Below are 15,129 nucleotides of genomic sequence, written 5' to 3' on the forward strand. Positions count from 1 at the left end.
TTTGCTAATCAAAGAATAATCTATTCCATTGCCTATTACAAGATAAACTATTTCTTTCAGATTTGAAAATGATTTTCCTCTTCTTATCAATTGATATTAATCGGCAGGGTATTAAACCCCGTTGGAAAAAGAAAGGGAGTTCAAAAGTTATCTGAATCTTTCGGAGAAGCGCGGCCGTATCATGAAGCAAAGTGAATAACCACGAGGAATGTGTACTTCCGAATGAACTTCTTTTAAACTGAAATAGAAAATTAACGTCAACAAAAATGTATAATATTACAAACTACATAAGAATAGGAAATAAAATTTTTGGAAGACTTATTAATTGCTAAATAGGCAAGCGAAGAACAATGTTTTGTTTCACTGTTCAATAAAAAGGACCTATTTGGAATTCTTGTTGATTTTGTCATAGAAAAGGCAGTGTGGTCATGGAGAATAAAAGTAATTATTTAGATATTAATTTTAAATTCGTCTGCATATTTAGGGGGGGCACTGCCCTAGAGACACTATACATGCTACCCATACACAGCTGGTAAGCAACAGATGCCTTATTGGTTGCGCCTCAGAGTATGATTTTGAGTTCATTTATTTTTTTTTCGTTTATCCTAGTTTTAGTTTTTCCAAATTTTTAATTTCAAAGATTAAGATTTAAAGTCAAAATTTTTTAGTTCAAAGGTTTTTCTTTTTATTATATGGAATCTGTTTCTCACTTATTTTTTATTCAGGCTTGAAGACCATTGTTGGTGCTGTGATTGAGTCTGTCAAGAACCTCCGAGATGTGATTATCTTAACTGTCTTTTCTCTGTCTGTTTTTGCTCTGCTAGGACTACAGATTTACATGGGGGTCCTTCGGCAAAAATGTATAAGAAACTTTCCAGATGATGGATCTTGGGGAAACTTGACTGACGAAAGTTGGGAAGCGTTTAATCGTAATGAATGTAAGTCTTTATTCTTCTATTTCCTGATGCTTATTGTACTAAATTTTTCCAGCAAGATCATGGTTGCAGCAATAACTGCAGCCTAATAAAGAACGATCCACGGCCGATAGTTGCCTAAAAAAACTGTAGTGCCAGATACTTCCCATGTCATATTATTTTGGGATGTTAATTTTCATTCAGATTCAAACAGAGTGCAATTTGAACTTACAACAAGAAAGTTTTGAGTATCTCAAAAAGAGCTTGAAACCCTAAAGAATGGCGGTAAATTGGAATAAAAGTACACTATTGAAATTGCCATGTTTACTGTCCCCTGCCTCGAACAACAGAAAAATTATCAAGTTTTGAATGTTTAGTAGTGACGTGACTCAGTTTTTCATTTCCGTTTCGTATCAGAAAGTAATAGTTAACGTGCAAAGTAGCCCAATCAAAGAGAAAAAAAGAAATCACTGTCCTATATTTCCGTGCTGAAAAGTGTGATTTGATGTTTTTATTTTTAACGTATTTTTACAAGCCAATAACTTTGTTCCGGAATAATGGATACCGAGAGAGATATGTCCCCGTCTTTTTAGAACCGGGTTAACTGATACTGAGTGACGATTGTAGACGTCCAGACTGAAAAGGAAATTGAAGTATTGGACAGGCAAATAACTCCGCCTTTTCATTATGATTAAATAAAAAAAACAAGTTTTTTAAACTGAAAGTAAGGAGCGACATTAAAACTTAAAACGAACAGAAATTATTCCGTATATGAAAGGGGCTGTCCCCTCCTCAACGCCTCGCTCTTTACGCTAAAGTTTTTTATTGTTTTAAAAAATAAAGTTGTGAGACAGAGTCAAACTTTAGCGTAAAGAGCGAGGCGTTGAGGAGGGGACAGCCCCTTTCATATACGGAATAATTTCTGTTCGTTTTAAGTTTTAATGTCGCTCCTTACTTTCAGTTTAAAAAACTTGTTTTTTTTATTTAATTTCTGATCGTTTTTTAGTTATTGCAGCTTTTATTTGCATAAAAATTTTACTTTTATTTTGCTAAATGGATGTCTTTACAAATTAACTTACGTAACTAACTTCTATATTCGTATATTTTTCTTCTGGCAAAAAATACAAAGTTGCAGATTTTTGCAGATATGAGCTTGAAACCTATGTAATAGGGTTTTCTGATACGCTGAATCTGACGGTATGATTTTCATTAAAATTTTTTCAATGGTAGGGGGTGTTTCCCCCCTCTTTAAAAAATCGAGTAAAATTCCTCAGGCCTGGAGTCTTTGATGAGTAATACTAAACTTAATAAAACTTATATATTTAGTATGAGCATTATAAACACATTCTCTTGATACATTTATTGACATCAAAATTCCGTTTTTAAAAGTTTCGATTACTATTGAGCCGTATCGCTTGTTTTTTTATTGTTTTTTTTTATTACGTATATGTTATTACGTATATGAAGGGGTTCTCCTCTTAGTCATTATCACCCTCATTACGTTAAAAGTTAAAAAAAATGTTTATTCACAAACCCCTGAATCACAAAGGCCGTTTAATTAGAATAGATAGCTCTTTTGAAAGCACTAAAAAAAACTGTAGCGTAAAGAGCGACGTATTGACTTGGGGGAGAACCCCCTCACATACGTTATAATTTCTGTCCGTTTTAAGTTCTAATATTCTTTCTTACATTTCAATTGAAAAAACTTGTTTTTTTTATTTAATTTCTGATCGTCTGATGATCGATTTAATTTCTAATGCTTGGAAATCCGGCGCCCCCTTCATAGAAATGTCTCTTACCCCAAAGAAACATCCTCCACGGAAATATTCTCCAGAGTAACCCCCTCCTCTAGCCCCCCCCCCCCAGAAAAAAATGCGTCCTGAAAATGGTTGTATACTTCCCAATAACCAATAAATAATGCTGGCAAGTCCAGCGCCCCCTTCATGGCAATTTCCCTTCCCCCATGAAAACTTCCATCATGAACAGATCCTCCAACATAACCACCGACCCACCCGTCCCTCCCACTACCAGAAAAAAAACTCCTTAAAACTTCTGTATACTTCACAATAACGAATACTATATGTTAACAGTGGTTAAAGTTCATAACTTTTAGCCCTCCCTCTGGGACCTTCGGGGGATTAATTCACCCTTAAAGACATATTTATCATATTGTCGACCATGCTGAACAAAATGGCTATCTCAAAATTTTGATTGGGTGACTTTGGGAAAAAAATAAGCATGGGAGGGGGCCTAGTTGCCCTCCATTTTTTTTGGTCACTTAAAAAGGGAACTAGAACTTTTAATTTCCGTTCCAATGAGCCCTCCCACGATATTCTAGGATCACTGGGTCGATACGATCACCCCTGGAAAAAGAAAACAAAAACAAAAACAAATAAACACGCATCCGTGATCTTTCTTCTGGCAAAAAATGTAAAATTCCACATTTTTGTAGATAGGAGCTTGAAAACTCTACAGTAGGGTTCTCTAATACGCTGAATATGATGATGTGATGTTCATTAAGGTTCTATAACTGTTAGGGGGTGTTTCCCCACTTTTTTGAAAATCAGCTACATATTCCCAGGCTCGTAACTTTTGAAGGGTAGCACTAAACTTAATGAAAATTATATATTTGAAATCAGCATTGACATCTGATTCTTTTGATATATCTATTGGTATCAAAAACCCGTTTTCTAGAGTTTCGGTTACCATTGAGCCGGGTCGCTCCTTACTTACAGTTCGTTACCACGAACTGTTTGATTGGTTCTCTTGTAAGAAGTATTAAACTTCTTTTTTTTCAGTAGTGACGGGATTGAGAAGTCGTTGAATCTTGGCATTTTGTGCACAGAAACTCCCTGTTTCTCCGTGGCTCAGTTGAAATTGGTGCTCAATCTTTTAGCGCTATTCTTTAATACTGCAACCATTAAGCCCAGATTATAAGCAAAAAAGTGAAAAAAAACATTAGTACGTTTAACAATATATTTTGAAGCTGTTTATCATGGTCGAATTCTCATTAAAACTGACTAAATCCCAAAAAATCATGTTTGGTGGCGTTTTTTGTCTTATCGATTGGGTCTTTAGCCTTCGCAAATGTATTCTCGCCTATATGTTACCATGACATTATATACTGATCACTTGGATGATGTTCGGAGCTTCAGCCTTCGCACGCTTGTCGTTTTCTTTCAGCATTTCCTTTTTGCTTTCAGCGTTTTCTTTTTGGTATTTCCCTCTTTGTTCATCCTATTTTTTTTTCAGCTTAATGGCGTTACAATTCCGTCAATCGGTTTTGGGTATGAATCTCCCAAAGTATTTAATAAAAAATGTTTTTTTTAATTTTATCGAGTATTAAAGTTAAATAAAAACAAATACTAGAAAGCGGGTGACTTACAGAACTCAAGAGCACCACATGGTGCATGCCAAGTGTGGTGGAACAAAGCCAAATATTGCTGGGACTGTGCTATGTGTGTAGAAACTATTCCACACGTGTCAGGGCTGTGCAGCACACGCGGTGCTCCAAGGTGCACATCATGTGGTGGAAAGTGAAAAACCCCTCGCAAGCATGCTTTTGTTTACTCTTATTATAGCTACGAAAAAATCTTTTGTATCCATTAACGTTTTTCCCGATCACAATGGAGCCTCCCTTTATAGGGTGTCATAAGGAGCACATTGGATGTTATTTCACCTAAAAATCTCACCATTTTCCTGTATTCTTACTGATCCTTGTTGCAGTGATACCATGGTTGCAGACAGGTCAAGTCACCTTAAAAATTAAAATTTGTAATTGATAAAAACACTTATAAATACAATGGTGTCAAGAGAAAAAACTACACGAAAGAAAAAACGAACAAAGTATGAAAGACAAGCAACCGGTATCGATTGTAAGAACATATCACTACAATAAAATATAAAAAAAAGGTAAAAAAACAAGTTTTTTTAACTGAAAGTAAGGAGCGACATTAAAACTTAAAATGAACAGAAATTATTCCGTATCTGTAAGGGGCTGTCACCTCCTCATTGCCTCGCTCTTTACGCTAAAGTTTTTTTATTGCTTTAAAAAATAGAGGTGTGAGAAAGAGTCAAACTTTAGCGTAAAGAGCGAGGCATTAAGGAGGGGACAGCCCCTTTCACATGCGGAATAATCTCTGTTCGTTTAATTTTTATTAAATGTCGCTCCTTACTTTCAGTTAAAAAAAACTTATTTTTTTCATTTAATTTCTGAACGTTTTTGAATTAATGCAGGTTTTGATTTTGGCTCACCGTACATGAATAATCAAAACGAAATATATACATTAATTTTAGTTTTTTTGGTCAAATGGCTTTCTCCAAAGTTGTTTAATTTTATTTACGAACGTTTTTATTAGTAATAAATATACGTAACTTACGAATTAACTTATGTAACGAAATTCGATTCCTATTAAATACCTCGCTCTTTACGCTAAAGTTCAAATGTTGTGCCAATTCTTTAAGAATTACCCCTTAATCACAAAGGCCGTTAATTAGAATAAACAGTTCTTATGAAAATACTAAATAGAACTTTAGCGTAAAGAGCGAGGTATTGACAAGGGGGTGAACCCAATCATATACGTAATAACTTCTGTTTGTCTTAATTTTTGATGTTGCTCTTTACTTTCAGTTGAAAAACTTTTTTTTATTTAATTTCTGATCTTTTTTTTAAATAATGCTGGGAAATCCTTTACCCCCTTCGTAGCAATGTTCCTTCCCCCATGAAAACTTCCTCCATGGAAATATCCTTCAATGTAACCCCCGACCTACCCCCCCCCCCCGTTAAAAGAAAAAATGCCCCTTGAAGACGTCTGCATACTTCCCAATAACCAATACTATATGTAAACATTGGGCAAAGCCCATAACTTGCAGCCCTTCCCCCGGAACTGTGGTGGATTAATCATTCTCGAAGACATAGTTATTATATTTTTCGACTATGCTGAACAAACTGGCTATTCCAATATTTTGATCGGGTGACTTTGGAAAAAAATGAACGCGGGAGGGGGATTAGCTGCCCATTTTTTCCCTCCATTTTTAGAACTTTCAATTTCCGTTCTAATGAGCTCTCGTGTGATATTCTAGGACCACTGGGTCGGTACGATCACCCCTGGAGGAAAAAAACAACCAATAAACACGCATCCATGATCAATCTTCTGGCAAAAAATACAAAATTCCACATTTTTGCAGATAAGAGCTTGAAACCTCTACTGTAGGTTTTCTGATACGATGAATCTGATGGTGTGATTTTCATTAAGGTTCTATAACGTTTAGGGGGTATTGCCCTTTTTTCTTGAAAATATGGAAGACTTTCTCAGGCGCGTAATTTTTGATGGGTCAGACTAATCTTAATGAAACTTATATATTTAGAATCATTATAAAAATCTGATTCTTGTGATGCATCTATTGGTATCAAAATTCCGTTTTTAGAGTCTCGGTTACTATTGAGCTGGGTCGCTCCTTACTTACAGTTCGTTACCACGAACTGTTTGATAGATGGCATCCTGTGAACGTGACTCGCCTTACGACACGCCGGATTGCACCGAAGAATCCTTAGTTAAGAGACAAGGCGTTATCCACCGCAGTGTCGTTTGGGGGAGGTAGCATCCTAGAACATAATAAAAGAATATTTAAAGGCCGACAAAGGAACCCAAGAGATAAAAAGTGGATTTTAAAAAATCAGGTAAGATATGTTTTTGTCTCTGGTTTTCAAAGGTGTACGACAATCGAAAAATATGCCCGTCAAAAGGAACCGTACTCGAGGACATGTAAGTATGGTAACAAATTTGCCTTTTGATTTAGATTTTAAGGAAGTAAAAAATGACAGTGGAAAACAAACGTATTCAATAGACGAGGGATATCGAGAAGCAAAAATTGACAGAGAAAAATATCGGATCATGGAGCGTTGTCATAATAATAAGGATTACCTAAGCAAATATGGACAAAGAGTTGCTAGCAGAATAATGGATAAATACTGGTATCATTAAAGTTCCAAGAAAAAGTTAAGAGATCTTCGTGGCTGCATCAGATATACTTTAAAGGATTGCTTGGGTAACAGTAATGGCAACGTCATCACTTTCTAGTTACTGCTAAGAAAAGCTGAATGTATTGAATAAAGGATAGTTTACATGATCTTGATGTTTATTATGATGATGCAGTTATTATAGATGTTTGGAAGAAGCAGAAAAAATCATTATTCTGACGAGAATATTTGTCTAAAAACTTATGAGCTGTAGATCTGAATTTGAAGAATTTTAAAAATAAGGCATAATTTTGGCAGAGAAATTGGATTGATTGTGGTAGTCAGGTTTTGTTGCAGATATGAAGCAGAAAACAAAAAGACTAATATAAAACGCAAGGAAATTATTAATCTTGCACAGAACGACGGCCGTGATGTAAAGTTACGAGGTGGCACGCTGTTTATCCAAGGCCGACTATTCAGGTGCGATGAAAAGGCTGTGATTGAGGTTAAGAGTAACTTGGTGCCAGTTAAAAATATTGGTCCACCTCCTAGAGCTAGGCTCCAAAATAACCCCGCTGATATCCCGATGGGGCCAGATAGTGTTGCCGAGACATTGATACCATCGACAACCTCTTCTCAAGCAGTATAGGCAACTAAAAGAGCTGCTAGGGCTGTTATTAGCCTTAATGACCCACATCGACAAAGCACTCGTAACGAGGCACCCATAGGAAACCATTCTCCAAGAAAAGGATTTAACAGAAGACCTCGTAGTGGTCTCTCCCATGATATTGTTGATAATAGACAGCGAGTGCTAACAGATATTAATAGTCACAGTCGTGAGTATTGCCATTTTGCCTTTTCCCAGACAGAGGCTAGGAACGAGAAACCCCAAGAAGAGGCTAGTGATATAAACGCACTGACAGAAAGCGTACACGTATAGGAAATATAGGGCCATATACTGAGTTTAGTGTCATCATAGGCAGCGCGCTAGTGCTGCCTAAGTAAAGAACGATGTGGGCGGAATTTTTTTTTCTCGATACCCGGGCACTTCGTATCGAAGGAGTTGTCGTAGAAACTTCGAAAAGGGCTCATTCTATTGGAAATCGGAGTGGCTAGTACCCTTTTTAATAGTCAAAAGTGATTGGAGGGCAACTAGCCCCCCCTCATGTCAATCATTCCCCCAAACACATCCAATCGAAATTGTGAGATAGCCATTATGTTCAGCGTAGTTGATTTCCAGATAGAAGATGTGTTTTTGAGGAGGACACTCCCCCAAAAACCTCAGGGCAAGGGTTTTAAGTCATGCCCTGGGGGCATATAAAGTTTTTATAGAAGGCGTTGTCGTAGAAACTTCAAAACACGCTCATTCGATTGGAAATTCAAAGGGCTAGAGCCCTTTTTAATAGTCGAAAGTGATTGGAGGGCAACTAGCCCCTGCCCTCACGCCCATCATTCTCCCAAACACATCCAATAAAAATTGTGAGATAGCCATTTTGTTCAGCGTGTTGATTTCCAGATAGAAAATATGTTTTTGAGGAGGACACTCTCCCAAAACCCTCAGGGCAAGGGTTTTAAGTTATGCTCTATAGGCATATAAGTTTTTATTGAAGGTGTTGTCGTAGAAACTTCAGAACAGGCTCATTAAATTGGAAATTCAAAGGGTTAGTGCCCTTTTCAATAGTCAAAAGTGATTGGAGGGCAACTAGCCCCCCCATGCCCATTATTCCCCCAATCACATCCAATAAAAATTTTGAGATAGCCATTTTGTTCAGCGTAGTTGATTTTAAGAGAGAGAATGTGTTTTTGAGGAGGACACTCCCCCACAACCCTCAGGGCAAGGGTTTTAAGTTATGCTCTGGGGGCATATAAAGTTTTTATAGAAGGTATTGTCGTAGAAACTTCAAAACAGGCTCATTTGATTTGAAATTCAAAGGGCCAGTTCCCTTTGTACTAGTAGAAAGTGATTGGAGGGCATCTAGCCCCCCCACGCCCATCATTCCCCAAAAAACATCCAATTCAAATTTTGCGATAGCCATTTTGTTAAGCGTAATTGATTTTAAGAGAGAAAATATGTTTTGAGGAGGACACTCCCCCACAACCCTCAGGGCAAGGGTTTTAAGTTATGCCCTGGGGGCATATAAGCTTTTTATAGAAGACGTTGTCGTAGAAACTTCAAAACAGGATCATTTGATTGGAAATTCAAAGGGCCAGTTCCCTTTTTATTAGTCGAAAGTGATTGGAGGGCACCTTGCCCCCCACGCCCATCATTCCCCAAAACACACCCAATTCAAATTTTGAGATAGCCATTTTGTTCAGCGTAATTGATTTCAAGAGAGAAAATATGTTTTTGAGGAGGTCACTCCCCCAGAACCCTCAGGGCAAGTGTTTTAAGTTATGCCCTGGGGGCATATAAGTTTTTTATAAACGATGTTGCCGTAGACAATTCAAAAAAGGATCATTTGATTGGAAATTTAAAGGGCCAGTGTCCTTTTTAATAGTCGAAAGTGATTGGAGGGCACCAAGCCCCCCCCCCACACCCATCATTCCCCAAAACACATACAATTCAAATTTTGAGGTAGCCATTTTGTTCATCGTAGGCTAGTTGATTTCCAGATAGAAAATATATTTTTAGGAGGACATTCCCCCAAAACCCTCAGGGCAAAGGTTTTAAGTTATGCCCTGGGGGCGTATAAAGTTTTTATAGAAGGTGTTGTCGTATAAACTTCAAAACAGGCTCATTCGATTGGGAATTCAAAGGGCTAGTTCCATTTTTAATAGTTGAAACTGATTGGAGGGCAACTAGCCCCCCACGCCCATCATTCCCCCAAACACATCCAATCATAATTTTGAGATAGCCATTTTGTTCAGCGTAGGCTAGTTGATTTCCAGATAGAAAATATATTTATTAGGAGGACACTCCCCCACAACCCTCAGGGCAAGGGTTTAAATTTATGCCCTGGGGGCATATAAGGTTTTTATAAGAAGGCGTTGTCGTAGAAACTTCATAACAGGCTCATTCGATTGGAAATTTAAAGGGCTAATTTCCTTTTTAATAGTCGAAAGTTGATTGAAGGGGAACTAGCCGCTCCCCCACGCCCTTCATTCTCCCCAACACATCCAATTAAAATTTTGAGATAGCTATTTTGTTCAGCGTAGTTGATTTCCGGATACAAAATGCGTTTTTGAGGAGGACATTCCCAAACAACCCTCAGGGCAAGGGTTTTAAGTTATATCCTAGGGTATATAAGGTTTTTATAGAAGGGCTAGTTTTATAGAAGAGCCCCTTTTGAATAAACTTCAAAAGAGGCTCATTTGCTTGGAAATTCAAAGGGCTAGTACCCTTTTTAATAGTTGGAAGTGATTGGAGGGCAACAAGCACTTCCCCCCCACGTCCATCATTCACCCAAACACATCCAATCAAAATTTTGAGATAGCCATTTTGTTTAGCGTAGGCTAGTTGATTTCCAGATAGAAAGTATGTTTTTGAGAAGGACACTCCCCCACAACCCTCAGGGCAAGGGTTTTAAGCTATGCCCTGGGGGCATATAAGGTTTTTATAGAAGGTGTCTTCGTAGAAACTTCAAAAAAGGCTAATTCAATTGGAAATTCAAAGGGCTAGTGCCCTTTTTAATCGTCTAAAGTTATTGGAGGGCAACTAGCCCTCCCCCACGCCCATCATTCCCCCAACCACATCCAATCAAAATTTGAGATAGCCATTTCGTTCAGCGTAGTTGATTTCCAGATAGAAAATATGTTTTTGAGGAGGACAATCCCCCACAGCCCTCAGAAGAAAGGCTTTAAGTTATGCCCAGGGGGCATATATTGTTCTTATAGAAGGCGTTGTCGTAGAAAATTCAAATAAAGCTCATTCGATTGGAAACTCAAAGGGCTAGTGCCCTTTTTAATAGTCGAAAGTGATTGGAGGGCAATCTTCTTGGCTGGATCAGATATGATTTAAAGGATTGCTTGTGTAACATAATTTCTTAAACCACACTGCTTTTCCATTTACGAAAAATAAAGCAAGAAAAACCGGGTTTTATTTTTGATAAAGCAGTGAAAAATTGCAGCAATATAAACACTTAATTAAACAAACACACTCCGAATATTTCGGCCCCACATCCGGGAACCTTTCTCAACGGAAATTTTTTTTTTCTTTAAATTACATCGAAAAACAACATACTACGCAAACAAAGAAAAAGAAAAAAACAAAAGAAAAGAAATATAATTAAATAAATAGAAATATAATTATAATTAGAAATAGAAATATAATTATATAATTAATTAAATAAAAATAAATTATTAAAAAATAATTAAATAAATCAAATTATATTTATTTAAATATAATTATAATTAAAAAAATAAAATTAAATAACTCACATATTAAATAACACCTCCATGCACTGGTGTATAAACAAAATCAACAAAAATGTCCATGGTATCCGAGCAATAGTTTGAATCTTTCAATTCAAGCTAGAAAAATACCTTAAAATTTTAAAATTAGTTTTATTTTTGGTTAGGTTCTAACTACCCGACGTGGGATTTAATATGTATTTCCAGACCAAAAAATTCAATTTTTTTATATATTTGATTTTTCAGTTTAGAATCGCTAAAGTTATTATGTAAACTGCGAAAATATTTATGATATCTGAGCAATAATTTAATCTTTTCATTCAAACTAACAAAATACTTGAAAATTTAAAAATTAGTTTTTGTTAGGTTATGGGTACTTGATACGAATCTTAAGAAATGTTAATTCGATAAGAAAACTATTTAATGTTTAGTTATAAGATGCCTTCTAAGCGAGTTATACGTAATTTAAAAAAACAGAACTACACAAAAAACAGAGATAGCATCTTGAAAAGAGAAAATCAAAGGTATTCAACCGACCAGGCGTATCGAGAAGTAAAAATTGAGAGAGCCAAACAAAACAGCAATGAGTGTTATCACAATGATGAGGTTTATAGATATGCAAAAATTGAGACAGCCAAACAAAAGAGCAAGGAACGGTATGATAATGATAAAAATTACCGAACAAACATAAGAAAAAAGTTGCTACCAGAATAGTGGGTAGATACTGGGGTGACAAAAGCTATAATAAAAAAATTAAAAACTCTGCCAGGCTTTACCAAAGAACGCATAAGGACAAAGTGAAAAATTACATTCAGAAGTCCAAGAAGATGGCGAAAATGCAAGCTCATCTTCGTAAATCGGGAAACATTTTAAGAAAGTCTTACCATTATTACGAAAAGTATTCAAAATTACAGATTAAAATTCTCTTTGAAAGAGCGGATGCTATTGAAAAGTTGACTAGAAATGCTCTGGCAAAACTTCATAGTAATATCCAAAAGAATTGTTGTCAATTTTTTATTGTTTTAAAAAATAAAGTTGTGAGACATTGTCAAACTTTAGCGTAAAGAGCGAGCCGTTGAGGAGGGGACAACCCCTTTCATATACGGAATAACTAGGGAGCGAACTCCCTAATATACGTAATAAAAACATACGAATATAGAAATTTGTTACGTAAGTTAATTCGTAAGTTACGTCAAAAAAAAATTTCGAGAAAGCCAATTAGCCAAAAAAAGGAAAATTAATATGCCATCTACGTTTTAATTATTCATGTACGGTGAGCCAAAATCAAAGATACATTAATTCAAAAACGTTCAGAAATTAACTAAAAAAACAAGCTTTTTTAACTGAAAGTAAAGAGCGACATTAAAAATTAAAAATAAAAGAAATTAGTACGTATATGAAATGGGCTATACCCGCCTCAACGCCGCACTCGTTACGCTAAACTTTGACATTGTTTGAAAAAAATAGAGTTGTGAGAAAGTCAAACTTTAGCGTAAAGAGCGAGGCATTGAGGAGGGGACAGCCCCTTTCATATACGGAATAATTTCTGTTCGTTTTAAGTTTTAATGTCGCTCCTTACTTTCAGTTAAAAAAACTTGTTTTTAGTTAATTTCGGATAAGAGACCTAATGTAAAAGGTAAAGGTAAAGGATGCGGCACTAGACCCTTAAGGTCCAAACCGGCGGTGCTGATCTCCGTTTCGTGGCCCTTCAGCCAGGAAGTGCAATGGGGGGCTGGGGGCCAGCCAACCTATGCTTTCGCAAACCCTTCCTGTTTTACCTTCCCCAGATTTTTCCAGGTACCCATTTAGAGCTGGGTTGACTCTGGCTAAGCTTACAGGGTCACACCACTGACCCGCGTCCCAAACTAAGAAACTGACCACACCAGGGATTGAACCCGAATTCACGGATTCTCAGCCCAGCGCGCGTCCACTTAGCCAGAACGGTCCTGGCTAAGAGACCTAATGTGAACCTAAATAACTCGTTAACCAGTTAATTGCAATATATTTCAAATTTTCTGTCTTCCTATTTCATTATCGTGTATTTTTATTTCGAGCAACGTCTGCAGAAATAGTTAAAACCTAGTAAAGAATAACTACGTCCTGTAGTAACCAAAACTTAAAAACATGTTTAAAAAAAGCTGGCAAGTTTAGTATAAAATGACTTATGGTTTTAACCTACAATTCATGACGAAATCCGTGTGTTATATCATCTTTTATATGAATTAATTTAAAAAACTATTTCCACAAAATAAGTTTTTCAAAAAACAGAAAAGAACTCCATTAAACCAAAAATCACCAAAAACAGAATTAAATAATCTACCAAGCATGCAACTACCACAAATCAGTATCAATAAATAAATGAAACTTAAAACAAACAGAAATTAAAATAAGTTAAACTCAAAACAAGCAGAAATTAATCTGCGTAGGGTTCTAAACCCTATAGCCAGAATATAATTTGTACTTTACTGAAAAAAATTCAAATGAATTTACTGAAAAATATGTGCATTGTCAGTTTAATATACATATGCTGATATTTATTCCTTAAAATTTAATTAATTTTTGATTTCTTAAAGTTATAAAAGTGAAAATATTTAAAATAATTTTTTCAGTAAAAGTACAAATTATATTCTGGCTTTTTAGAAAGCTTAGGGTTTAGAACCCTACTCAGATTTATTTCTGCTTGTTTTAAGTTTGACTTATTTTAATTTCAGTTTGTTTTCGGTTTCATTTATTTATTGACACTGATTTGTGGTAGTTGTATGCTTGGTAGATTATTTGATTAAATTTTTTATCATTTTTGGTTTAATGGATTTCTTTACTTTTTTTAAAACTTATTCTGTGCGAAAACTTTTTTTGATTAATATCTATTAAAAGAATGCAGTTAAGAACTGTATTCATTACAGTTCTTGCCCACAGTATCCGAAAATGTGTTTTTGTTTGCAAATCTAAACAGATTATATGCAACCCGGTTGTCAAAAAGCCCTATCATCTACGTTGCAGCATTTCTTTAAAGAGCTTATAATTTAGCAAATCATAGAGCTAAGTGCAGCCTATACACCTAAATGCAAATATTATCTACATTTTTTTTTATTTATCACTATTTTCGATAATTATTGAAAAAAAATTTATTGTAATCAAGCACCCTAAGGACATTCCTTGCGACATGGGGAATTGAACCATGATCCCGGTTGTTACAGGGCGTGCCTAAATCTACTCCGCTGCCACAAGGTGAACAATTTTGATATTTAGATAAAGCATGATATAGAAGATAAGCAGTTCATTTCTGATAAAAAAATATATATATGTGTATTGCACAAGAAAAAGTGACCGGCATTTTCTAAGCTGAAACCCTGTAGCTAAAAGTAAAGAGCGACATTAAAAATTGAAGCGAACAAAAATTATCCTGTGTCTATACAAAATTATGAGCATGTAGACTGTCAAAAGGGTGTATCGCAGGAACGGCTTACATTATTAAGTTGGAACTTAAAGGGTATTTTGTGGTGGATTTTGAACTAATCAAAAGACACAATGTGAATATTACTAATACCCCTACTACGATTACTGTAACTAATGAGGCTCAGGTTATTAAGGTGAAACTCTTAGGGAACGTTTAGGGAATGGGAGTGGTTCAATTATTGAAAAAATCTATATACGTGCAGATTTTCAAAATGGAATATATGCAATATTATAGGCAGCGCAGCGCTATCATTGAAACTTTTAAATGAGCTCATTCGATTGGAAATAAAAAGTTGTAGTGCCCTTTTTAAGAGTCAGAAGTAATTGGAAGGGAAGCATCCCCCCTCCCAAGCCCACTAATTCTCTTAGCACTTTCAATGAAAATCTTGAAATAGCCATTATGTTCGGCATAGCTGATAGGTCCAGTAACTATGTCTCTGGGGATGTTGG

The 15,129-nt window shown here is 35.8% G+C and overlaps 1 protein-coding gene across 1 annotated transcript in view; it reads left to right on the top strand.

The window, feature by feature from the left end:
- The window catches only part of LOC148939517 (sodium channel protein para-like), a 352,192-nt gene that overhangs the window by 112,181 nt on the left and 224,882 nt on the right, over positions 1-15,129 (top strand). Inside the window, 1 exon segment of the mRNA XM_089106716.1 lies at positions 726-938. Coding sequence (XP_088962842.1) covers positions 726-938 — 213 coding nt within the window.

The sequence above is a fragment of the Artemia sp. Qi Xiang Cuo genome, chromosome 21 (genome assembly GCF_049724085.1).
Source record: "Artemia sp. Qi Xiang Cuo chromosome 21, ASM4972408v1, whole genome shotgun sequence".
Classification (NCBI taxonomy): domain Eukaryota; kingdom Metazoa; phylum Arthropoda; class Branchiopoda; order Anostraca; family Artemiidae; genus Artemia; species Artemia sp. Qi Xiang Cuo.